Raw genomic sequence first — 27,022 nt, 5'->3', positions numbered from 1 at the left:
CTATCTTTAGTAGGTTGAGGAATCTCCACACAGCTCTCCATAGTGGTTGGACTTTGGTCCTCTTCTTAAGGCATGTGACCTAAGTTTGACAATGTAGTTTCTATACTGGTAAGCCACGTCTTTGATCTTTGGCTAATGTTATTTGGCTCCTTAATAACCCATTAAGTTCCACCTATTCCTTCACATCAAGCCACAGAAAGTTTTCTCCTGAGAGAACCAGGCACACAAGTGTATGATATTCACTATATGATCTAAGTGACAAAGCTATTAGTTTCCTTCTTGAAATGAATTTGTCATTATAAACAATTGTCAATTTTATCTTGGACATCAGTCCCCAAAACATGCTTTTTGGTGGATTAGTAGCACCTAGCATTCATTCTTGTGTTGTGTTCTAAAACAGAACCAGATGCTAAGAAAGACAGTGTCCTCCCAGCTTACATCATTTCAGCACAGCAGTAATGGGCTCCAGAGATGCCTCATCATTTTTCTTTCCAGACACTATTTTTCATAATGCCTGTAGTTTTTCACTGGAAAATTACTTGAGTTAGCTCAGAAGTCAAATTAAAAGGAATATGGGAAACCCCCTTTCTTTTGCTAAATTAAAATCAGAAGGTCTATGTCTAAGGTTACATACGTTGTATTTCATGGATACTGAGGCTCACCAGTTGAATCCTTTTTGTTCTTAAAACAGAAACAGCAACAAGAAGTGTGATATGGAGAATGTGGATATGGTCCCAGAAAAGAGAAATAAAAAGATTAAAGGGCTTGGATGTGGCCCTGAAGAAATCCCCGCTAGAGAAACAGCTGGACTGACTTTGCCTGGGGGGACAGAAAGGAGAGGTGACAGGAATGAAACCACAGTCTTCTATCTTCTGTTACAGTGGTGTACTTTACTGAGTCAGACACTGTATTGAAGACTTAACAAGTGATTTATTATTTGAACTTCATGTTTATTCTGTAAAATTGTCATTGCCTTTTTGCCATGAACAGATAAGTAAAGTGAGATTCAGAGAGGCTAAGCAATTTGAGTAGGTCACACAGCAAATTAAGTCCAGGGTGACTCTAGAGGGCATGTTCCTAGCCACCAGACCACATGTATGAAGCATGGACATAGTATTATATAAGAGGACTGAAGTATTGATTTTCCCTTAATTTCAGAGGGATGGAACTAAGTTAGACACAAAGGATTTCTTTCTTTCTTCACTTTTTATGGTGAAATGTAATAATAATAAAAGTGCATAAAATAGAATATATTTGCGCCTCGCACCCAGATCTTCATTTCTAAAAGCATTTTTCAATAAAAGAAAGCAAAAGTCCTTGGAGAAATGGATGGTTCTAGGGCTGGTGTAGGAAATACAGAGGAGGAGCCTGGAGCATCTTATTGTGCTAGAAAGTAAAAAGAAAGGAGGGGGAAGAAAAAGGGGTGGGGAGGGAGGGAAAAAAAACGAGAAAATCCCATAATAATGGCATATAGCAATGGGACAAAAGAACCAAATAAAAGAAGTTGAGGGACAAAACCAGAACCATTTGAGCAGCAAAATATAGTAGTATGAGATTATAGTCCAAAACATAAAATAAAGTCCATGAGTCCATGTACATAATTAATAAACAAATGGAGAGAATGAAATAAATCTCCCAAGCAGAATAATTCCAAATAACTAAACTGAATGTTCTGCCCTCTAGAAGGCAGCGCATAACTCCCTACTCCCTAAATAGGAGCTGCTCGTAGTGAGTTCCTTCCAAAGAGGACTGTGTAGAAAGAAGTTTTATTTCTTTTTAGGTAACTTTACATTGGAACATGACCAATACCTCAGTCAGGTAACTGTCAACAGGGGTAAGACATGTTCCCTTTCCTGGAGGTCCTCTTGACCCTAATATCCAGGTTCCTGAGTTGCCAAATTTTCCAAGCAGACAAGTCCCTTATGTGCAAGTGCATACACACATGCACACACACACACACAAACTGAAAATCAAAGACTAAGTCAAGGAGAGCTATTCTTGTTCCTCCGGCCACCATTACTATATTTCCCAGTGAGCATCTTTGAACTACTTGTATTTTGTATTTAGCAGAGACACTTCTCAGGCCAGCTCATTAAGTCTTTTTTTGCCTGTTTTAGCGCTAATGTATTCAGGTCATGACTTTGTTTATGATCAAGTAGAGGACAAACAAACCTAGCTATGAAGATTCCAGGCTAAAGAATCAGACTAAAATCCTGCCTTTAGTAGCCTCTTCTGAATTGTGTCATCTGGACCAAGTTTCTCACCCCTTCTGAATCTCAGTTTCCTTATATATAAATAAATATATAGATAAACAAATAAATAAATAAATAAACAAAAATACTTCACAAGTAGATCAAATTAGATGCAAAATATACATAAAGTATTAATGCATTTTCTGACACACAAAAAACTAATACACGATTATTGTTAGTATTAAAAGATACAGTAGTTGATCTAGTAGTTCCTTTCCTTATGCCTAAGTTAGATATATTGCTAAATGTCAGGTTTTAGAGTACAAATATTAAAAATTGTTCTGTGACTTTTATATTTCCTACCCTATTTTGAATTCATAATGAAATGAAAAATGAAGTCTACTGTCAGTAAGAGGTCTTGAGAATTTTCACTTCTGATTTTAAGACAGATTTGTATCTCTTTCCATCAGGTTTATAATCGGAGATTTGCTGGATTCTGAAAATGACATCTTTGAACAGTCTAAAGAATGGGACCTTTATGGGTCAGAGGAGCCACAGAAGGCCTTTGACCATGGGACAGAGCTCATCCCATGGTATGTGCTGTCCATCCAGGCCGATGTGCATCAGTTCCTGCTACAGGGGGCCACAGTCATCCACTATGACCAGGACACTCACCTCTCTGCCCGCTGCTTCCTCCAGCTTCAGCCTGACAATAGCACCTTGACCTGGACAAAGCCCACCACGGCCTCTTCAGCCAGTACTAAAGCAAAACTCGGTGTGCTTAGTAACACATCTGAGCCTGGTAAATTTCCGTTACTGGGCAGTGCTGGATTAAGTGGCCTAGCAGAGGGGGTCTTGGACCTGTTTTCAGTGAAGGCTGTGTACATGGGACACCCTAGCATTGATATACACACTGTGTGTGTTCAGAACAAACTGGGTAGCATGCTTCTCGCAGAGACTGGTGTGACACTGCTCTATGGACTTCAAACCACAGATAATAGATTATTGCATTTTGTGGCCCCAAAGCACACAGCTAAAATGCTCTTCAGTGGATTGTTGGAACTCACTAGAGCTGTAAGAAAGATGAGGAAGTTTCCCGACCAAAGACAGCAGTGGCTGAGGAAACAGTATGTCAGCCTCTATCAGGTAATGCCTTCCCTTTTTCTTCATAATTCTCAAGTAGCATAATTCTCAAGACATAAATCTTGTAAGAACACACTTGTGGCAATAAGATGCCATAACTCATTCTCCTGGCTTAGTCAGTTACTCTCCAGGTGATATTGGGCAGCTTTTAACCTCTCCTTTTATTCTCTATAAAATGGAAATAATAATGATACCTATTCATAGGGTGACTATGAGATTTAACCATGTTAATATGTGCACTGCCATATTGTAAATTCATTTGTGAAAGGAGAATGTCTGGTTCACAGTAGGTCCCAATACTATTTTATATGCAAATAGTGACTGTGTTCATTGTACTTCTCACATCTGGATAGTAACGACTTCATATAATCATTTTAACTTACTCAACATCCCAATCGAAAACATTGCAACCTGGATGCTTTTATTACTAATTTGGGATTAGCTGGTTCTTTTAGAATCTTTTTACAGGACTCTTAGTTATTTAACTTACTGTATGTTTGTTTCTAACTAGAACTTCTAAGGTTAAAAGAAACTTTCCCAAATTTGGGGTAAATCATACATGAAGAGCTTCCTAAGCAGATTTGTAGTAGCCACAGCCCTTAGGAGACAGTTTCTCACATCAGCTGCTTAAACTGAGTGAGTTTCTCCATAGCCCCAAGGTATTGGCTACATTAACATGCCACTGAAGCATGGCAGCCAGACTGCACTAAGTCAGGTGCAGCGTAACCAGACTCACGTGTTAGGCGAAAGGAAGGAGAGAGGGCAGAGGCAGAGATTGCTTGGAAATTGAGTCATAAACCCAGCCACGTGACACTATTGAAATGGCGTTGTTTGACGAGTTATATCAAAGTGTTCCGTTTTTCTTTGTTCTGCTTTTCTATCATTTAAGGGAAGAATTGCCTTTTTTTTAAGAGTGTCACAGCATAAATATAGAACAGTGACTTAAAGTAATCACATGACTGATTTCATACACTTTTCACATACATACTTCTGATCATTAAACAGCTTTCCCTCTGGGAAGTTAGTAAAGGAACATAGACTGCTTTTCCATTTTCTTTCCCCATACCCAGGCAGTACTATGTACTCAGGATATGATATCCTGAGGAACTAACTTGATTAATTAATTAAAATCAGATAGGGCTGTGCGTATGATCATGCTAATGCTGTTCAGCACAAAGTTAACTCATTTTAGTTAATTCATCTAAAATGGAAACCAAGTTATCTGCTTCCTATCTACTCCACAGGGAGCATTCAATGCAGTTAGCTGCTTGGAAGAAAGGTCTTATGAATATTGATTTTTAATTTTAATCATGCTCCAGCCCTCTAGAATCATGAAAATCCGTCTAACCTGGATAAAGCAAAATCTTTGAACTCAATTACAATCACTGTCACAAAGCCAATGTGGTTTATTTGCTCCATTTGTTTCCTTCCCATGCTTATAGCATAAGTAACTGAATTAACGCATAAAGTCTAGTTGGTTTCTTTCTTACTGTGGCAGCCTTCAGTTTTTGCTGAAGGAGGCAGTGGCTGAGATCATGAACAGCAGATAAGAGGTAAGAGGTACTGCTGGATCAGGGATGAATGAAATGACCTGGAGCACACTCAGTTGCAAACACAGCCACACCAATCCCTTCTCACAGTTGCAAATATAAAAGCAAAAGAGCTCCATATGCCTGTCATTTCTGAAAACACAGATACTGTTCTTCCCCTTATTGTTCTGTATCAGTCACCTCGGAAGATAGACAATACATCTTACAAATAATATTTCTCAAGATTTGACAGTCAAGATTTCTTTTCTGAAAAAAGAAGTGAAAAAAATCAATGGTCTGGGCCTCCCCGGTGGCGCAGCGGTTGAGCGCTGGGTTGCGAAGCTGCCCGCGGCCTCTGCGGCGCCGGTTCGATCCCCGGCTGCTCCCCGGCCACCGGAGGAGGGTCCCACATGGCGCGCAGACCTCTCCTGCCGCCCGCTGCTCCCCTCAGCAGTGTACCTCGGTCCTTCTGCCTGCTCTGCCCCCGCTCTGGCTCTGGTGAATTCTCTCACCCTCCCGCGCTTCTGACTGTACCCAGTGCATGTATAAACAAAACAAACAAACAAGCAGACAAATAAATAAATGGAACATGCCTCTATAAAAAAAAAAAAAAAAAAATCAATGGTCTTTTCACATCATACAGACCACTTCCCAAACTGTCTTAGAAAATAAAGTCAAAAGATGTTAACTTGGTAGTTAGAGGATAAAAGGTCAAATAGACACCATGCTTAACTGCTACATGCCCCTATTAGTGACTAAGAATAATAGCTTTAGCCCGTTTAAGACTCTGAGCAAATCTAAGGTACAAAAGAAAACTATTTAAATGTAACTATAAGGTAAAAAAAAAATTATGAGAAGTCTTGGGTGCTTCCAAACTTCTGCTAACAACCCTTTAGTGTATTTCTTTTTCATCTCCAGTTTGAAAAGGGCTTATATAGAAAATAATCTTTCCATATCTGAGTTCCCTTGTGTGATAAATGTATGTAAAGTTACTTTCAAATACCAAAAATATTTTAGTATTAAATGTAAATGGACCTAACAGGAGACTAAGTAGAAGACAAGAAGAAATAGTAATATTTAATGAAGTCTAGGAATACAAGAAAATAAACTGCAGGGAAATTAACATGGGATATGGCTTGAAGACTGGTATTGTGAGCTTTTGCTCCAGCTAATCATGGAAAGAGGTGAGGACCCATAATCCTGGGTATTTGGAAAGATCCCTGGGAAGATGAAAAAGTCAAATACAGGATTATCATGCAAATGTCTTTGGTCATGAGTAGCAGAAACAGATTTTGGCTATCTTCCAGGAGATTGGTGTTGTCATCAAAGGATTTAACAGTCCTCAAGATATCATATGCAAGGACTGTCACTACTTTGGTGGTGGGAAACAATGGTGACCACACCTGAGGGGAGAAATCTTATATTGTGAAAAAACAAACAAGGGTGTAAAATAATGGTACATTAAAAATTTTTAAAAAAAGATAAGCCAAGGGATTAAAAGGTATGGCTATTTTGAGAGAATCAGTTTTCTAATACCAACTTCCATAAGAAATGTTTTCTACAAAGAAAATAATCCAGTCAAAAAATGGGCAGAACAGCTAAAAAGAAACTTCTCTGAAGAGGAAATATAAATGGCCAACAGTCATATGAAAAAATGTTCAACATCACTTGTAATCAGGGAAATGCAAATCAAAACTACAATGAGATACCATCTTACACCAGTGAGAATGGCACATATTAAAAAAAAAAAAAACTAGCAACAACAAATGTTGGCAAGGATGTGGAGAAAAAGGAACTCTCCTGCACTGCTGGTGGGAGTGCAAACTGGTCCAACCACTATGGAAAGCTGTGTGGAGATTCCTCAACCTACTAAAGATAGAGCTTCCATATGATCCAGCAATTCCACTCCTAGGTATTTACCCAAAGGACACAGAAACATTAATTCCAAAGAGCACCTGCACCCCTATGTTTATGGCAGCACTATTTACAATAGCTAAGCTTTGGAAACAACCCAAATGCCCAAAGGTAGATGAGTGGATCAAGAAGATGTGGTACATATACACCATGGAATATTACTCAGCATTCAAAAAAGATAAACACATGCAATTTGCAGCAACATGGATGGAGCTGGAGGGATCATGCTCAGCGAAATAAGCCAGAAAGAAAAAGAAAAATACCGGATGGTCTCAGTCATAACAGGAATCTAGAAAACCTAAATATGGACCAGGAAAAAGAATAACTATAGGAAAGAAAAAATCAAAATCCACAAACAACTATGAACCACAGGCACACCATGGGGGGTGGGGGCGGGGAAAGGAGGGATGGGGTCAAAATAAGGGAGTTGCAATTGTATGGGAAATATAAAAATAAAATTTAAAAAAAAAAGAAATGTTTTCTAAAACTGAAAATGTTACTTCACTAACCACAGTCCTTCCCCCACATTAAAAAGGAAGATACATCCTTCACCCATTCCAAACAAGATTCAAAATGACATTTTAGTTCCCAGAAAGTCTCCCTAAAGGATTAAACAAAAGCATTCTGCTTCTTCAGGCCCAACATATTTCCATTAGTAGGGCTAACATGCTGGGATGATCTAAATTGAGCAAAACCAAAGCATTACAGGCTAATGATGCTGATTCTTTCATGTATAATAGGTAATGGATTTAGTAAGGTTTTGTTTTTATAATTAAAGATTTTATTTTTGTGTGTAGATTATAGGTTTACAATAGAATTGAGAGAAAGGTAGGGTAATATCCCATAAACCCCCCTTCACTCTTGCATAACCTCCCCATTACCAATATCACTCATCAGAATGGTACTTTTTACCAAGGATGAACCTACATTAACACATAATCACCCAAAGTCCATAGCTTACCACAGAATTCATTCTTATTGATAGTGTTGTGCATTCTATGGCTTTATACAAATATATAATATATAATATCCACCATTATAATATCATATGTAGTATTTTCACTACCCTAAAAGTCCTCTGTGCTCTGCCTACTCATCCCTTCCTATGACCCCAGACCAGTCTTCCCTAGCAACCACTGATCTTGTTACTGTCCCATAGTTCTACATCTCCAGAAAGTCTTATGATTGGAATCCAACTATGTTTAGCTTTCTCAGACTGGCTTCTTTCACTTACTAATATTTATTTAAAATCTCTCCATGTCTGGGCCTCCCCGGTGGCGCAGCGGTTGAGAACTGGGTTGCGAAGCTGCCCGCAGCCTCTGCAGTGCTGGTTCGATCCCTGGCTGTTCCCCGGCCACCGGAGGAGGGTCCCACATGGCGCGCAGACCTCTCCTGCCACCCGCTGCTCCCCTCAGCAGTGTACTTCGCCATTCTGCCTGCTCTGCTCCCCGCTCTGGCTCTGGTGAATTCTCTCACCCTCCCGCACTTCTGACTGTACCCAGTGCTTGTATAAATAAATAATAAATAAATAAATCTTAAAAAAATAAAATAAAATAAAATCTCTCCATGTCTATATGGCTTGATAGCTCATTTCTATTTGGTGTTGAATAACATACCATTGTCTAGATGTACCAAAGTTTATTTATCCATTGCCTACAAAGGACATCCTGGTGTGGAGGTTGTTGTGTGGATATGAGTTCTCAGCTTTCTGGGGTAGATAACAAGGAGTGTGATTGCTGGATCATATGAAAGGAGTATGTTTAGTTTTATAAGAAACTGCCAAACTGCCTTGAGTGTCTGCACTGTTTTGCATTCCCAATCCGAGTATGCTCCGCATCCTTACCAGCATTTGGTGGCATCCATATTCTGAATGTGGGCCATTCTGATAGGTATGTAGTCGTATCTCATTGTTTTAATTTGCAGAATCCTGGTGACACATGTATGATGTGGAGCCATTTTTCATATGCTTACTTGATATCTGTATATCTAATTCAGCAAGGTGTTGTTAAGACACCTTTGGCCCATTTTTTTAATTGGACTATCTGTTTTCATACTGTTGAACTTAAGAATTCCTCATATATTTTAGATAACTGTCTTCTGTCAAATGTTACTTTTCTAAATAGTTTCTCCCAGTTCGTGGCTTATCTTCTAATTCTCCTGACATTGCCTTTTGCAGGGCAAAAGTTTTTTATATTAATGAAGGGTTCTACTAAAGATTTTTAAGATGCAATGGTTAAAATTCATGGACACAATTTTTACAAAATTTCTTTTAGAGTCAGAGTATATTATTCAATAAAGTAGTTAAAACTTATTTATGAAATTGAAACAAAATGTTTATTTTTCTTCATAGTCAGTTTCAGTGACTTATTAAAAGGACTTTCTTCAGCAGACTTGTCTCAACCATTTTCATCTCTGTAACATTTCAGTCAAGATTCATTTTCCAGGATGGAGATTCTGATTGCCTTGTTTGAGTCATGTGACAACCATTGATCAAGGGAGGATGTTTCCCAAGACTATATCCAGTGGAAAAGAGATAAAGTAAAGTTGGGGTATAGTGAAAGAGTAGAGAAATAATTAATGGACAGGCATAAGACACAGATATCCACTACCAGAGATCACCAAAATGTTTCCCACATCAAGTATCCAAGTTACTTAGCATCCAGGGATCCAAAACAGGATACAGGAAGTGGGAGGTCACAACTAAGTCAAAATCAGTTAGTCATTGACCATTAGGATGAAGAAGCACACACACACTCAAAGCCTCTTTATCATTTACATATTATCTACTACTAAGCAAAATGTATTTATAAGCATTCCTTTAGAATTGCACAAGAGGACTAATCTTCAAAGTCTGAAGAAAGTTAAAAGAGTAAATGGAAATTAATTTTAAAAGAGTCCTTTTCCACAACGTGTGAAATATCATCAATATTATCTCTGATTCATATGCAAATGTTAGTAGTTTGTTAACTTACTTTCCTGACTTATAGGGAGATTTGTTGACCATTGTTTTATTAATAAATCACTGTTGCTACTGAGTGTAAATTATATGGAATTGCCTTATGAGAAGCAACTATTATAGTCCATTAACCTGCCCCTCACTTATGTTTCTGCAACTCACAGCATCATAACATACATGGTGTTCAAGTCCCCCAGGCTCTCTATCCCTACATATTTGTCATTCAAGAGGATAGCTGTCCAACTATTTAAGGTGCTCCCCAGAGCCCTCCAAATGAATTCCCTGTATTTCAAGTCAGACTGTCCCAAGCATCAAACTAGGTGAAAATCTACCTGGAGAGATACAATAACAAATAGAACTTGATTTTACTTACATAGATACATACATACATACCAAAGCCCTGATTTGCGAGTTATGTTTTAATGACTTTTCCTACAATGGTAACATTGGAACATAAACTTTGAAATTGGAAAGAAAAATATGTATTTGATAATTCCAGTTGCATGTGGCCCATCAAGCATATTAGCAGAGATTTGATCAGGACAACAGAGGACATTATGAAATGTCCACTAGAAAATCCCAATAGCTAGAAAACAGCCACTTGTGTGGACAGATCATTATTCTTTTGGTTGCCAGGGCAATTGCACCTCTGGGAATTTATTGGAAGTCATTAATATGTTCAGTTCCACATGCCTGCTGTTCCCTTATGTGTTTGGCATGTGGTTCTTTTATAGGATGATGGGCGATATGAAGGCCCAACTTTGGCTCATGCTGTGGAGTTGTTTGGTGGCAGACGATGGAGTACTCGAAACCCCAGCCCTGGGACATCAGCAAAGAGTGCCGAGAAGCCTAACATGCAGAGAAACAACACCTTGGGCATAAGCACCACCAAGAAAAAGAAGAAAATCCTTATGAGAGTAAAGTATTACTTATTTATTAAGCATCAATCCCAGTCATCCAGGACTACTGAATGGTCTTCACCACTATAAACTCCCTTAGATCATTTGGTTTGGGATAAGAGGTGGTATAAAACCAAGAGGCAGAAAAGGATTTGACTTGTTCAAAGAAGCACATGCAGTGATGGGATCATACTCCAAGTGGGAACATGGGCTCTGCTGATGGGCAAGGAAGGAATAGCAAGAAAAGGAATCAGATATTGAAGGTTCGTAGCCAAAATAATACAGAGCACAGCTTAAGAAGCATCCTAAATGTCCATCCACACATGAAGAATAAGGAAAATGTAGCATATACATACAATGGAATATTATTCAATCTTAAAAAAAAAAAAAGGAAATCTTGCCATCTGCTACAATGTGAATGAACCTTCAGTACATTATCATAACTGAAGTAGAAATAATAGAAATATATATAATTATCACTATATATTATATACCATATCACATGTGTTACATTATCTGTATTATCATTATAACATGGAATATATTTTTCCATGGTTTGCATGTGGGAGGCCGTTGATGCCTAGATAAAATTTCATCTGCTTCGTAGAATATTGAGACATACAGACATATCTCTATTCAGAGACTCCAGGGCCCGATGGCTCATCGTGGCGGCCTGCTCCCTGAGGCATGCTGCTTTATAGTGAAAGATAAATGGCCAGGCTTCGCTTAGGTCTTTGCTGGTTTCAGAGTTCAGGGACCTACCTGAACTTACATAGTCATAGGAGAGAAATACAGAATGAGAAACTGAGTTTTGTGTCCCCAGGGTGAGAGTGGAGAGGCAACTGATGACGAGATGGCCACCAGAAAGGCTAAAATGCACAAAGAGTGTCGGAGCCGGAGTGGGTCTGACCCTCAAGACGTTAATGAACAAGAAGAATCAGGTAAAGCAGCATATTCCACATCTGAGATTTATTTTTAATTTTATGGAAAAAATATGCATTAAGTTTTAAGTTGTTGTTTAAGTACTGTGGGCTTTCTTAACACTACTCTTTTTATTGATAATATTTTTGGCTTTGTTTTTAATTCAATAATGGAACCCAAGAAGTATTTCTGCAAGCCTGGTGTGCTTAGAAGAAAGGTCCCATTAATTAACTTGCAGTTTTGATAAGGATTATTGGCTCTACAAGATACAATTTGATAGATTAGACCAGTGCTTTCAACCCTGCCTGAATATTAGAGCTTGTAAAACAAAATGTCTGGATGTTCTGGACAAGGATGCTCCAGACCAACTTATTCAGAAACCTGGACCTCTATATATTTTTAAGCTCCCCAGATGATTCTAATGTATAGCCAGGGTCGAGAACATACCAGATAAGTCTATTCATCCAAAATATTTGAATGCTACTAGTGTTGAAATTGCCTGCAGAGAGATTGACTTGCTTAGACATTTAGAAGCATCTTTGATTTTCATCTGACTTCTGAGAGGAAGTATAATCGAAGTCATTCTCTTTTCTGTCTTTCACTCTCACAGAGGCGAATGTCATCGCTAGCCCTCCTAACCCTCTCCCTTCCAGAAGAGCCCACTCTTTGACCACGGCTAACTCCCCTAACTTGGCTGCCGGGACGTCATCTCCCATCAGGCCAGTGTCCTCCCCTGTGCTGTCTGCAAACAAGATCCCATCCAGGTGGGGCCTTAACATGATAAAACAGAGGGACCCTTCTCATCATTCAAATTGTATAGAAGGGTGCATTCTTCCAGGGCACTATGGAAAAACTGTCTCTAATTTTAACTTACCAATCACATTGAAAATTTATATATATATATGTGTGTGTGTGTGTGTGTGTGTGTGTGTGTGCACATATATACACACATATATGTATATATGTATTTAAGTGCTGCTAGTTTTCCTGATTTTATACTCCTACTTGTCATATTACTTATACTTGCTCCTAATTGAGAAACCAACCATTCAGAAGTGAAATGCAAGCTGTGATTCTCCAATCTGCACTATCCAATATAGTAGCTCTTTAAATGCAAATTAAATCTAAAACTCAGATCTTCAGTCACAACAGCCATGTTAGAAATGCCCCACAACTCCAAGCAGCTGGAGGCTACTGTACTGAAGTGCAGATGTGGAACAATTTTGTCATTGCTAAAAGTTCTGTTCGATAACACTGCTTTATAACTTAAGTTTTAATATAAGCTGCTTTACCCTTTACTAATTATTGAAATACAGTTTAATACTCTCTTTTTATATGTAGTATATATGCCTGGAGACATGGCTCTATTATAGCAAGTTGTATATGTTCAGATATAATTCTCAGGCTGATATTAATAGTAAATCATTTTATAAGATCCATGCAAATTACAAGGTGAGAATCATCTCTGCTGGTTTCACTGAAACCAGAATGCCAAGCCCATCCCCTCTAGCCTACACTAAAGTTTAAGAACTATAGAGATTCCAGACAGAACCAAGATAAAACAGCCATTCCACTTAATCAAAGGGCAAGAGGAGGAACTGGGACTGTGCAGACATTGGCTTTGGAAATGCTAAACACTCTCTTTCTCTTTCTCTCTCTCTCTCAATAAGAATCCTATATAAGTCATATTTAAAATGGAATATTTCTTTCACAGTGTAATAATGAACAAAATTGAATGCTTTATACATTCAGATTTCTACACTTGTGAAACTGTGTTGAGGGTACATGAGCATTCTTTGAACCACTCTTGCAACTTTTCCACAAATTTAGTAACAAAATAAAAAATTACAAAGAATCAGAATTCTTTTTTTTTTTTTAAAGATTTATTTATTTATTTATTTATTTATACAAGCACTGGGTATAGTCAGAAGCACAGGAAGGTAAGAGAATTCACCAGAGCCAGAGCGGGGAACAGAACAGGCAGACTGACAAAGTACACTGCTGAGGGGAGCAGCGGGCAGCAGGAGAGGTCTGCACACCATACGGGACCCTCCTCCGGTGGCCGGGGAGCAGCCGGGGTAAAGAATCAGAATTCTTTACGCCTTTCAGCTACTATAACTTGGATTAAGTGGCTGTCCCCTTTATTTCAACCACTCATGAGCCAGGAAAGGAAGGTTAGAGTAAGAGAAGATACTTTCAAATAGGGTGGAAGGAAAAAACTAACATGCCAGGTACAAGATCACAGGACCCCACCAGTGTCCACCAAATAGTCTAAACCAGAAAGAAAAGACAAGGCAGGAGAAGAAAAATCAGCCCAAAAACACTGTTCAAGTAAGACTGAGTCATGTGGGGAAAGACAAGTACAGTTTCCTAAAGTCAGAGGAAAAAGCCTCCCTGATGGTGCAAGGGGTTAAGACAGAACACTATGAAGCTATCCGCAGCCACTGCAGCACGTGTTCAATCCCCAGCCAGGGAGCTACCCACATGGCGCAGCAGACCTCTCCTGTCTCACCCGCTGCTCCCCTCAGCAGTGTATTTCAGCACATCTGCTTGTTCTGCTCCCCACTCTCTTACCCCCTCCCATCTCTGGCTTGTACCCCAGCTCTTGCATGCATAAATAAATAAATCTTTTTTTTAAAAAAATAAAAGTCAGAGGGAAATGGTACCTAGAGACGGTAGCTAAAGCTGGAACTGGAAGGAAGGAAGACAGGAATGTGCTTGTCTAAATGCAAATGATAAAATCCCTTCATCTGACCTTTCTGTTCTTCCTGAACCTCTACCTTCTGTTCTTACACCACATTGGGGCTCCACAACCTATGCCTGCAATGAACTATTAATCCATCCTTTTAGGATACTCTTACTTTAATGGAGGTGACCTTCAGATACCAACACAGAATAATTCTCATGAATAAGCATTGTTAGCAGGATTGAAGATCCACTGGCTATTCATTACAGTATTCCCTATGCTCTCTTAATATATTTGAAATATTTAAATTTAAAAAGTAATACTAATAAATGAAAAAGGTCTTGAAAAATGACATAAAGAAAGATACTCTTCATTAATTTAACTGAAAACCATAATCAAAACATTTCTCTTACTATCCTATGAGGGAACCAGTGTAAGAAATTTAAAATATTGTCAAACAGCTAGACTGAGTTTTTGACCTAGTGATGGATATCTTTATGTTGAGTAACAACAGCCTGGGCAGGTGCAAATCTAACCCTGAAAGGTGTTTTCCATTCTTCAAGTTTTTGTGACTCACGTTTTCCATTAATATTAAAAGCCCTGGGCCTTCCCAGTGGCGCAGTGGGTTGAGCACAGCGGGTTGAGCACAGCGGGTTGAGCGTAGTGCTGTGAAGCTGTCCGCAGCCTCTGCAGCACGGGTTCGATTCCCAGTAGGCCAGGAGATACCCACATGGCACGGAAAACCTTTACTGTCTCACCTGCTGCTCCCCTCAGCATTGTTTTTGGTCCATCTGCCTTTTCTGCTACCAGCTCTGTCTCTGGTGAATTCTCTCACCTTCCCGTGTCTCTGGCCTGTACCCCAGTTCTTGTATAAATAAATAAATCTTAAAAAAAAATATTAAAAGCCCTCCCCTAGTTTCATCTAAGAACCAGTTCAAAAAGGAAAAAGAGAAGACATTGATACATTCAAGACTTCCTTCTTAAATGTTTCTATAATTTAGAAATAACATGCACTATTCTCCATAGATCATGACAAGTAGTTTGGGACTCTAATATTATTTTTCTTCAAAAACACTGAACTTAGAGCTTTTTACCCTCCCCCCATCATCCTGTGATCTCAAAGACCTTTTATGATTAGCAGAGAAATATGAACCTCAGCCTTGCACTCTTATTGAATAGGCTCCATACGTGAAATGGTTTAAGTGCATAAGATGCTACATTTCTCCTGACACAGTATAGATTAACTTTGAGAGAAATGAAAAGACAGTATGGACAATAGCCTGGACCTTAAACGGCCTGCAACCCACCTTTCAGCTCATGCTGTTAATCCGAGAACATTCGGGGGCAGATGGTGGGCACTGCCCAGTCTTGCCTAGTAAGCCTGTCTTTGTTACAGTGCATGGAGCAGCAGCAGCTGGCATGGGCGGATCACAGGAGGAATGAAGGGCTTTCAAAACCTCATGGTTTCAGACAGTAACATGAGTTTTGTTGAATTCATTGAGCTGTTCAAATCATTCAGGTAAGGCACGTTCTTCTTATCATTCTCAGCCTGCCATGTTTATCGCCACGCTAAACGTGAGGCATTTTGCTTCCCTCGCCCAGTGTCAGGAGCCGCAAGGACCTGAAGGACCTCTTTGACATCTACGCAGTACCCTGCAACCGAGCCAGCCCCGAGCCAGCCCCACTCTACACCAACCTGACAATCGATGAGAACACCAGCGACCTTCAGCCTGACCTCGGTTTGTATAATGGTATTTCCCATTGAGGCCTTTCTATCTAAAAGCAAAGCTTAGGGCCTCCCTGGTGACCTAGTGGTTAAGTCTCAGCACTATTACGTTTATGGCCTGAATTCGATCCCCTGCCAGGGAGCTACCCACATAGTGCAGCAAACCTCTCCTGTCTCACCCGCTACTCCCCTCAGCAGTGTATTTCAGTAGATCTGCCTGTTCTGCTCCCTACTCTCTGAATCCTCTCACTCCCCACACCTCTGTCCTATACCCCAGTTCTTCTATGCAAAAATTTTAAAAAATTTAAAAAAAAAAAAGATCAGCAGAGGTTTGAGACCTGTAGAGTTCAGGCTAAAGGTGGCCCTAAAATTGTCCTATGCTCCACCTTTTTATTCCTCCCACCCTCCCTTTGAATCCCTGACAACCATTGATCTTTTTTCCTGTTTCCATAGTCTTGCCTTTTCCAGAATGTTTTATTGTTGGACTCATAGAATAAGTTAGCCTTTTCACATTGGCTTCTTTCGCTTGGCAACCATACTTAAGGTGCCTTCCTGACTCTTCATGACTTCATAGCACCTTTCTTTTTATCACTGAAGAGTGTTCAATTGTATGGATATTCCACAGTATATCCATTCTCCTATGAAGGACATCTTGGTGTTCCAATTTTTAGCAATTAAAAATAAAATTTCTATAAATGTGTGCAGGGTTTTGTGTGGATATAAGTTGTCAACTCATTTGGGTAAACACCAGGGAACACAATTGCTGGGCTGTATAGTAAGTCTCTGTGTAGTTCTGTAAGAAACAGCCAGGTTATTTTACAAAGAGGCCAGAATTCAACAACTGGCCACACCAAGTTCATGCAAATGTGGAGCAACTAGAGCCTTGCCAGTGGGAATATAAAATGGTTTGTCAGTTTGGAAGAGAGTTTGGCAATTTCTTACAAAAACTAAGCATACTCTTACCATATGATCTAGCAATTACATTCTGGTATTTACCCAAATGAACTGAAAACTTATAATCATACAGAAACATGCCCACAAATGTTTATGGTTACCCTTCTAAAATATAGATAAACTGTAAATTTAAGGGTACATCTTCAGACTCTGCAAACATAAAAATGTAACAGTAGTTATTCTCAAAAACCAAAATCCAAATTCAGCCTCAGGTCCCCAGTAAAATACACATTTTGTATAAATGTATACAAGTAATATCAAAACTCCCATGTAATATTAAAGCTCATAGGAGTTCAAGATCATAAGCATCGTTCTCTTTTATTTACTTATTCATTGGTCCATTTTTTATTCCTTCAGCTATGTGAATATAGGAATAAGCACTGAGATTGATGGCTTGTTCAGCAAGATTAGTGAAGATTTATTCCAGCATAATTCCATGCACCATTATCTCCAATATAAACTTCGTAAAAGATGCTGATTAGCATGTCTGTGTTCTGTGGATTCTGTTTCAGATTTGTTGACCAGAAATGTCTCAGATTTGGGCTTGTTCATTAAGAGTAAACAGCAGTTGTCGGACAACCAAAGGCAGATATCTGATGCCATTGCTGCTGCAAGCATCGTGACAAATGGTACTGGGGTCGAGAGCACGTCTCTGGGCATCTTCGGGGTTGGCATACTCCAGCTCAATGACTTCCTCGTGAATTGCCAAGGAGAGCACTGGACCTATGATGAGATCCTCAGCATCATCCAGGTTTGTATGTGTGAAGCCTTGCTATTCTAATTATTTCCTGGTGAATGTTTACTCTTCCTACTTCTTTCCCAAATCTTCAAGTCTAGGGCAGAGACAGAGGGTTTTTTTTTTAATACCAAATAAGCTTCCTTTTTAACATATAATTAACATAAGTCCCAGGCCTTCTCATACTCAGTAACTGTTATAAGGAATCTGTATTTCTTGTTCTAACAAATAAGCTTCCTTTTTAACATATAATTAACATAAGTCCCAGGCCTTCTCATACTCAGTAACTGTTATAAGGAATCTGTATTTCTTGTTCTAAAAAATACAACTGAGTTCATCTAAGTTTTCAACCTCTTTTGTCATTTCACTAACATTTATTAGCTTTGACTACAGAACTTGCACTCTTTTACAAACTGGGATGATAGTAGTAATAAGATCAAGTTTTGACCCTAGTGCGTGAGGCAGACAATAAACAGAGGTATAGTATAATTTCAGATCATAATGGGTTCTGAAAAAAATTCAAGCAGAGTAAAGGAATGGAATGATGCAGGAGGGCCAAGTGGAGTAAGCAAAGGCCACTTTGAGGAGGTGACACTTGGATGGAACCCTGGATGAAGAAGTCATGTGACTGATGGCTGAGGGCAGGAGCGAGCTCAGGTTTTTGAAGAATATCAAAAAGGGCTGCTGTAATGGGAGCCATGTAAGACAAGGACACAAAGGTAGACATGATTTCAGACACTTGGTCAGGGGCAGAATCATTTAGACATTTTAGGCCATGAGTTTAACCTTAGTCCTTGGGAAAAGGAAAGTGATTGAAAATTTTTGTGCAAGGAAGTAATGTGATTTATGTTTTTAAGAACACATTCTGGCCACATCAGAGAATAAACTGTACTGGGGAAGAAGTGGAAACAAACCAGATAGGAAGCTGTCACAGTAAACTAGGCAAGAGATGGTGATGACTTCAGTTAGAGGGTGATGGAAATTAGTCTAGGTTGTCAGCCTCCCTTGTCAACTGATTGGTAATTCATGGATTAGCTGTCCAACAGTTAAATTTGATCTCTGGAAATCCTGAAAATAGATTGCTGTCACATGATTGAATCCTCGCTACAATAGCTTTGAGTATAGGCACTGTACTGAGTGTTCCCTTTCACTTGTGCCAACTCTGTAGTAACTGCCCTTATTCCCATTTTCACCCAGATAAACTGATAGTTTGTTTTCATATAAACTATCTTTATTCTTTTCTCTTACTGTTCATTTTCTCTTAAATACACTCCATATGATAAACTCACTTAAAATAAATGTTTTCTTTTGTACTAAAAAGCTACGTCTTACCAATGCATAGCTAAATTTGTTCAAATATTTGGTTTAGATGTTTCCTGATGAAAAAGAACAGCTTTTAAAAATGATATGTTGTTTTTCCCCTTAGTTTCCTTTACCTAACTAACACTCTTTGTGTCCTTTGCAGAAATTCGAGCCTAGTGTTAGTATGTGTCACCAGGGCCTCATGTCATTTGAAGGATTTGCAAGGTAACTTTTAAAATAGTTTTAGCACATCACTTAAAAGTATATATTTTTCCAAAAATGGTCTTTTTTAAAAAAAAAAAGATTTATTTATTTTACGCATAGAAGAACTGGAGTGCAGGCCAGATGTATGGGGGCGATGAGATTCACCAGAGACAGAGCGGGGAGCAGAACAGGCGGATTTACTGAAATACACTGCTGAGGGGAGCAGGGGGTGAGACAAGAGATGTTTGCTGCGCCATATGTGGGTTAGCTCCCTGACTGGGGATTGAACTCAGGCCACTTCAGTGATAGTATTGAGACTTAACCCCTAGGCCACCAGGGAGGCCCTCCCAATGTGGTCTTAAGAAAATTTGTTTCCTCTAGGTTTCTGATGGATAAAGATAATTTTGCCTCGAAAAATGATGAGTCACAGGAGAGCACTAAGGAGTTGCAGCTGCCCCTCTCCTACTATTACATAGCATCTTCACACAACACCTACCTCACAGGCCATCAGCTCAAAGGAGAATCCTCAGTAGAACTCTACAGCCAGGTACAGAGAATTCCACTTGAAATCTGGACGTCATTAAACCTATTTACATAACCCCCAAAGTCACAAAATCCTGACCTCAGAGTCCTTTGAAGAATTTATAAACTATTACATGTGAAGTGTGAGGAACAGTATATAGGAAAACTGCCTATATGCACAGTTGTTTTCTTCTTTTGTTTTCTTTTTTTCCCTCTATCTATACTTAACTTTTATTCCAGGCAAAAAAAGAAAGCATTTGTTTGAGACTCATAGCTTTTAGATCCTAGTCTGACCTACTCCAACTAAAATTAGATTTTCCCATGGGAAAATTATCTAATCGTTTCCCTAAATGCTAAATAAATCAATATATTGTAGTGGGAAACCATGGTAGAAAATGCAACTTACTACAAAGTTATTCCCAAAATATTTTTGTTTTGCTTTGCAATTTGTTAGACAATCAATCCATCCCTATGGTAACCGACATAACAAAAAAAAAAATTTGCACAGACCATAGGCACTGTCCCTACACACTTAAATTCATGGGAATGTTCTTTGAAATTCAGTAGATTCTGTGGAGTAGAAGAAGCACATTCTTTTAACCTAAACATCGAGCTCTCAATAATCTCCATGTCAGTTGCTTCTTCTTTATTTTCTGCCACTTCCTCGTCTCTGCTGCCGGTTCTATGAATGCCTACAAGAAGAGTTACCAGGAAGGAGCTGGGCTAGGTCTTGGAGATATAAATGTGTGGTTGTATGTATGTATGTGTATATGTTCACATATGGGAAAGTTCCAAGTGGGAAAATTATAATTGTATTATTTACACAAACCCAGCAGGCTTGAGATTCCTTTGTTTTCCAAATTAATCTAGATATTCCTCAAAGGAGGGTTCAGATTTCTGCCCCAAATCTTATCTAATATGAATATGTATTGTAAACACTAAAATCTAACTAAGTGACTATTATTATGAAATTAAAGTGTGTCCTTAAAGTAGTGATTTTCAAAATAGCAGTCTGCCATGGGGCATCAGCTGCTGACTCTGTGATAAGAAACCTGTAGAGTAGGAAAGGTCCCAGCCCTGCCCCCACTGCAGCTGAAGTGCTGCTCCTTTCTGCTCTGTAAGTGCTGGCCCTCCATCTGCACTGTGCTCTAACGTTAAAAGAAGTTTCAGATTCATTGTTCCAGCGGAAAGAGATAAAGGGTAAAAAAAAAAAGTGTGTGTATGTGTGTGTGTACCTGTGTCTGTTTCTCCTAGGAAAACAACAAGGGCCAGTTCCCTACTTCACTTCCTTTTTTTGGCTTCCAAGTTTTTCTTAACTCTTTGGCATTACACGTCAAGTCAAGATCATCACAGGCTTTGAATAAGACACAGCCCCACCAAAGACTCACAGACAAAATTAACCTTATTATGAGACCCCTTCACTTCATTTCTACCCACTCTTCCCTGCCCTTTCAGTTACCTTCTAACATTGCTCTGTGGGGCAGATGAAAAGTGAGAAAAAGTTCTGTTCTCACCTGGAATTTCCATCCCTGTTTCCTTTCTAGCCATTTATGTCATGTCCACTTTGATATGTGAACATATTAAAGAGGCAGAAGCAGGGCTAGATTTAATCTAAGGTTTTATCTACATTTGCTCAACTGGGGTGGGTCCATTCACTGCCCACACAGGTCCTGCTGCAAGGCTGTAGGAGCGTAGAGTTGGACTGCTGGGATGGTGATGATGGGATGCCCATCATTTATCATGGACACACACTGACAACTAAGATCCCCTTCAAGGTAATGCTTCCTGACTTTCTTTAATTCACATAGAGCCATTATCTTCATTCATCACTTAAAGATTCTACCTAATTGCATTTTAAGGTGGGGGTTCTGATCTAGAAAGTTCTGATCTAGAACTCTCATTAGATTCTCGCTCAACCAAAATTTAATAACCATTATCTTAAATTAGTTATCACTTAATAATATTGTTGCAACTTTTAGATCATAAAATGGTCTATAAAAGGCAGGGGCTATTAAAGCTCATGGGTGTATTAAAGCTATAGGAATTAAAGGTCATTTGTTCTGGTGTCCTGCTTAAAAAGGCCAACATTTTTTAGGAAATTAAATAATTGACATTATAAAATAATGATAATTGATTTCACCTAAGAATATTGGTGAAATATAGAATAGAATACTGGTCTGACTGGATTATTGATTCAAATTCTAAGTAGTTCATTAGTTCACTGTGCAATTACTATACTCATTCAGAGGATTTTGGGTTGTATGCCATCATTTTTCTCTGAATTGTGCCTGGGCTGGGAAGGAATATTATTTCCATGTTATCTGTGGTGATAATGGCTAAAATGTGTTTTTCTCTCTAGCTCATTTTCCTGTTTAGCCCTTTTAAAACTCTTGTACTTTGTATTAAAGGGAGGAGTTGATAACTGTTTTTATAAACACACAAATATATGTTTTATTGTCCCAAGTAGATTATAAACTTCTTATATTCAGAAAATATCTTACATATTATTTTGATGCTATAACTAAAGTTTTTAACCTACAGTATATTCAATATATATACATAAATATGTAAGCATGTACGTGTGTGCACATTGAGTTGTTAAATTCAGCATGCTCATAGCTGTTTCTTATAGTATATAGACAAAACTCAACATGAAAAGTTTAATTTCTTTATATAAAGTAGCATTATCTTGGGCTTCATTTGAAAATGTATTTGAACAGATAAAAATCACCTTTGGCCAGCGTCTTCTGCACACAACAATTTAGATGCTTGGCTATAAGTTCCTTGTCTTGTGTCACCCTGGGCAGATATGTGGGCTCTAATGAGCTGTTTTGGCTCTTGTAGGAGGTGGTAGAAGCCATAGATCGCAGTGCCTTCATCAACTCTGACCTGCCAATCATCATATCCATTGAGAACCACTGTTCGCTGCCTCAGCAACGAAAAATGGCAGAAATTTTCAAGGTAAACTTTGAGCTAAGTAGCAGAATGGTATTTGCTTGCAACTGTTGTTGACTTTTATTTGGGCCCCCATGGATCACACCACAGCTGAAGCTCAGCCCTCAAGCACGTACAGTTAGGGTCCCTCAGATCTGATAAGTGGGGGTGCCCTGGGAGCTTGAACTCCCTCTTGAACAGTTCAGCTGGGGTGACAGAAGCATTGTTCTGTGGTCTTCTGACCCTTTCCAGGAAGCCTTAGGAGATAAGAGCAATGCTTCTGTTTCTGAAATCATGGATGCCAGGATGACCTGTTAGTTGTATATGGAAAAGCTGAAAATATCTCAGGGGATAATAAATCGAATCTCCTGTGACCCATGCTGTAGATACACAGAACCAAGTTGGCAAAGAGCTTGACCTGACAGTTGCTGTGTTAACACTCTGCCCCTCTTTATACAAGGGAATGATGGTGCAGACAGATTGAGGGCAGATGTACATTCTACATTTACCTTCCTTCAGAGCTGGAGGTATTTGCAGAAATATGGCTCTCTGGGGGTTTTAAGTTTTATTTTTTCAGTATGTGGTTTTAAGCTACATAACCTGATAAGGACCCCTTATAAAGACACATGTATCCAGATGGGAAAAGGCTGTTTGCTGTACTTGTCACATCATAGTACTCACGTCTCAATGCCATGAATGGTATTACGGTTTTTGTTGAAATTTGGCTAGACTATTCGGGGTGCTTCCTGGTATCAATTAGTTTTTCTTGTTGAAAAGTGATCTTTGATATTTTTAACAAATGAGTTTAAACTCCACTAATACCCTGCATTTGTAAGATTTTTTAACCATCAGAAAATAAACATCCAGGTTTCTTGAGTGTGCATTTATCAGAACTTTTATGTTAACACATAAAATGTGAGATGATTATTATTACCATTATTGCTCTGTAGTAACAACATTAAGTACCACCACACACTGTGAGCATAAAAAAAGCCAGAACTTTCAGGGTACTCTTTTTTAAAAAAAAAAAAAAAAAAGCATAACAAGAAGACTTCTTACTTGCGGCTTCATAATATAGTGTGGAATCTTATGTGGTATAAAAGATTTTCATAGTCATTTTTCACCAAATTATAAAATACTTTGAAGAAAAGTTTTCTTTTTTTGTGAAGCTAACCACACCCAAACCACACATGTCTCAGTGAACTTAAGGCAAACCACTATCGGGGGATCCCCCTTGTGCCTCAGGGACTTCCTTCATGCACCTGGCATATAAACCAGGGAGGCCGCAGTTTTCAGTCTGTACTTTTAAATTAGTAAGCTTCTCTAATTAAAAAACAACTAGAAATAGAAATTGCCCTAATTTCTGCCCTCACCCCACTGGGTCATCCTGTGCCCACCCCCACCACCCACCTCCTTAAAGGACACTCATCTCACTCTGGAGACCAATGCTCAGAAAAATCCCTGTGAGGGTGGGGTCTGCGGTTTACTAAATGGAGACAGATGCTACCTCGTATCTTACATCTTTGTCCCCACCCCCTACTTATTCAAAATTTCCAATCTTTTGACTTCTTATCCACATCAGGAAAAGACAACATCCCACAAACAGTGGCCTCTAACTGAATCTCTGTTTTCTTTAGTACATCAGACCCCAGAGTGCCTCCCTACATGGTTAGAGCTGGGCCCATGTGCACAATGGCTGGACCTCTCTCCTGTCCTTCTAAATACCTCCCTCCCTTCCAGAAGGAAACTGCGGCTTCTGGAGGGAGAGGACACAACTTTCCTAAATCCACTTCCTTGGATTTTTAGAATAATTCAATTGTGCTGAGATGTCTAGTTGAATAATTTAAGTATAAGTAAAAGGCATTGATTATATGTTTTCCTTTGTTCTTTTTAGACTGTGTTTGGAGAAAAACTGGTCGCTAAATTTTTATTTGAGAGTGATTTCTCAGATGACCCAATGCTTCCTTCACCTGACCAACTCAGGAGGAAAGTGCTTCTTAAAAATAAGAAGCTAAAAGCCCATCAGACGCCAGTAGATATCTTAAAGCAGAAGGTACTCTCCTTGTTTAGGTGGTTGTGTGTGTGCTGCATGCCCAGAACAAAGAAATTAATGTTGTTCTAACCTGTCAGGTGACCTGCTGGCTAACCAGTTTTTAAAGATTGCATTTCCTTGAATGATACATTTAATTTTTGACTTTTCTTCTTTTTTATAAAGAATTTTTTTTTTACTTTACTTACATTATCAGCTTGTTATAAGGGATATAACTCAGTAAAACCCAAAGGAAAGACACGCAGAGGGCAACGTGGGTAGATATGGGTGGGGTTTAGTGGGTAGAGAGATTCTGTATTTCCTTGGGATGAGCAGGCCCCCACAAGAACATCTGTGTGTTCATGAACCCAGAAGGTCCTAGAATCTTGTTCTTTATTCAAGTATTATTTTTTGTTACCTTTCTTTTTCCTTGTATTATTTTTTATTGAGAGAACATTGGTTTACTAGAGTACATATGATTCAGGGGTATGAGTTTATACCTCTTCAGATATATCTTACCACACCACACCCACCCACCACCAAAGCACCCAACATCCTCCACCACAGCCCATTAGGTCCTCTCCCCACTTTGCTTCTCACCCTTATTTTCCCCCTCTGGTGTTGGCTTTCCATTTAATGGACCAATAAATACTCTCATCCCACTTACCAAAAATTTTGTTCTGTGAAATTCATTTCCCATGGAGAATGTACCTCTGATAATTAATTCTGAGCAGGGTAGTATGTGACCTTGTCTCTGGACTCGGCTTCAAGTTTATGGATTCCACTGTTCCTTGAGAAAGAGCCCCCATTAGGGATCACCCTTAGATATGAGGATGTGACTCCTGAAGTCAGTAATGGGACTCAGACAGCAGCAACCCTGTGGAGCCAGCATGGGAGCTGACACAGTGTACTACTGTGGCTTGTGAACCCTGAGACACTCCTACACCCACCTCACCCATGGAGATCTATGCCCCAAGCATCACAAACCTGCCTGTTCAGGAAGGCCTTCAACCCAAGGATCCCTGAGAAAGTAAAAGCCCAGGACCACTGTGTCCATAAGTCAGGTTGTTCTTACTTATTCCACAGAATGACACTGCCTAAACTATTTAGGAGGGAACTTACCCATATCTGAATTGCCTTTTTTTTTTTTAGATTTATTTTTATTTATTGATTTATTTATTTATTTATACAAGCACTGGGTACAGTCAGAAGCGCGGGAGGGTGAGAGAATTCACCAGAGCCAGAGCGGGGAGCAGAGCAGGCAGAAGGACTGAAGTACACTGCTGAGGGGAGCAGCGGGCGGCAGGAGAGGTCTGCGCGCCATGTGGGACCCTCCTCCGGTGGCCGGGGAGCAGCCGGGGATCGAACCGGCGCTGCAGAGGCTGCGGGCAGCTTCGCAATCCAGCGCTCAACCGCTGCGCCACTGGGGAGGCCCCTGAATTGCCTTTGTTCCACGAGTGGGGTCATATTTTTCTGCCTTAGAATAAATTGGATATTGCAGAGAATAAGGAGGTCAGTACCTAGCTGCCTATTTGGCCACCCTTCATGTAATTCTGCACTGATGGAAATATTTAAGCATTTAAGGGACTTGCTACTCTTTCTGACACTGCTGGTCCATGGGTCTTTGCAGGGATCTTATACAGTCTGACACTTTCTACCAGGCCCTTTGCACCGCCATTCCCAGCCCATGGCTCTACCTTGAATGCATACTGTATAAAGGCCCTTCTCTTATCCATGATAAATAGACTTACCTGCTTTTGCCTAGAGCAAATTCCCCAAAATTTTGAACACTAATCCTATGAGACACGCTGAGAAAAGGAAAAAAAATTACCTGGTTAAATAAGCCTGGGAAATGCTGCACTGGAGATCTGTGAGGAATGCACTTTAGCATGTTAAATGAAGGCAGTGTGAAACCCTATAGCAGGAACAAGTCTCAGTCGTTCAGGCTGCTGTTTCAGACTTCCATTGTGGTTTCATAGCTACTGTTAATTGTCAGTTTTTACATCATCGCTATTAACACCCATTGAGCTCGTGTACCCTAAAACCCACTTGAGAAATCCCAGCCTGAACAATGTCAGATATCTAGCATGTACTGCATAGTAAAATATTTTATCTGTATGTAGACTGTATGTAAACAGGCTAAATTGTATCTTCCTTGAGTGTACATGTTTATTATAAAGGTACATATTTATTATTATACATGTTTATTAGAACATTTCTTAAAACATGCCTAATTCAGGGGCCTCCCCTTGTGGCACAGTGGTTGAGCGCTGGGTTGCGAAGCTGCCCGCGGCCTCTGCAGGGCCGGTTCGATCCCCGGCTGCTCCCCGGCCACCGGAGGAGGGTCCCACATGGCGCGCAGACCTCTCCTGCCA

At 39.5% G+C, this 27,022-nt stretch overlaps 1 protein-coding gene across 2 annotated transcripts in view; it reads left to right on the top strand.

Annotated features, from left to right (window-relative positions):
- Positions 1-27,022, top strand: part of PLCE1 (phospholipase C epsilon 1) — a gene marked incomplete at both ends in the record, with an annotated part of 213,908 nt that overhangs the window by 155,516 nt on the left and 31,370 nt on the right. Inside the window, 12 exons of one of the 2 annotated variants that reach the window (XM_084245919.1) lie at positions 2,663-3,338; positions 10,469-10,651; positions 11,457-11,574; positions 12,165-12,273; positions 15,637-15,759; positions 15,843-15,979; positions 17,433-17,671; positions 19,122-19,183; positions 19,544-19,709; positions 21,352-21,459; positions 22,529-22,645; positions 24,513-24,671. In XM_084245919.1, the coding sequence (XP_084102045.1) occupies positions 2,663-3,338; positions 10,469-10,651; positions 11,457-11,574; positions 12,165-12,273; positions 15,637-15,759; positions 15,843-15,979; positions 17,433-17,671; positions 19,122-19,183; positions 19,544-19,709; positions 21,352-21,459; positions 22,529-22,645; positions 24,513-24,671 (2,197 nt within the window). Of the gene's footprint in view, positions 1-2,662; positions 3,339-10,468; positions 10,652-11,456; positions 11,575-12,164; positions 12,319-15,636; positions 15,760-15,842; positions 15,980-17,432; positions 17,672-19,121; positions 19,184-19,543; positions 19,710-21,351; positions 21,460-22,528; positions 22,646-24,512; positions 24,672-27,022 lie in introns of both variants that reach the window. The other variant, XM_084245918.1, reaches the window with a different exon arrangement.

The sequence above is a fragment of the Talpa europaea genome, assembly GCF_964194135.1.
Source record: "Talpa europaea genome assembly, chromosome: 10".
Lineage (NCBI taxonomy): Eukaryota > Metazoa > Chordata > Mammalia > Eulipotyphla > Talpidae > Talpa > Talpa europaea.
The sequence above is the reverse complement of the archived record's forward strand: the minus strand, read 5'-3'. Positions and strand labels throughout refer to the sequence as shown.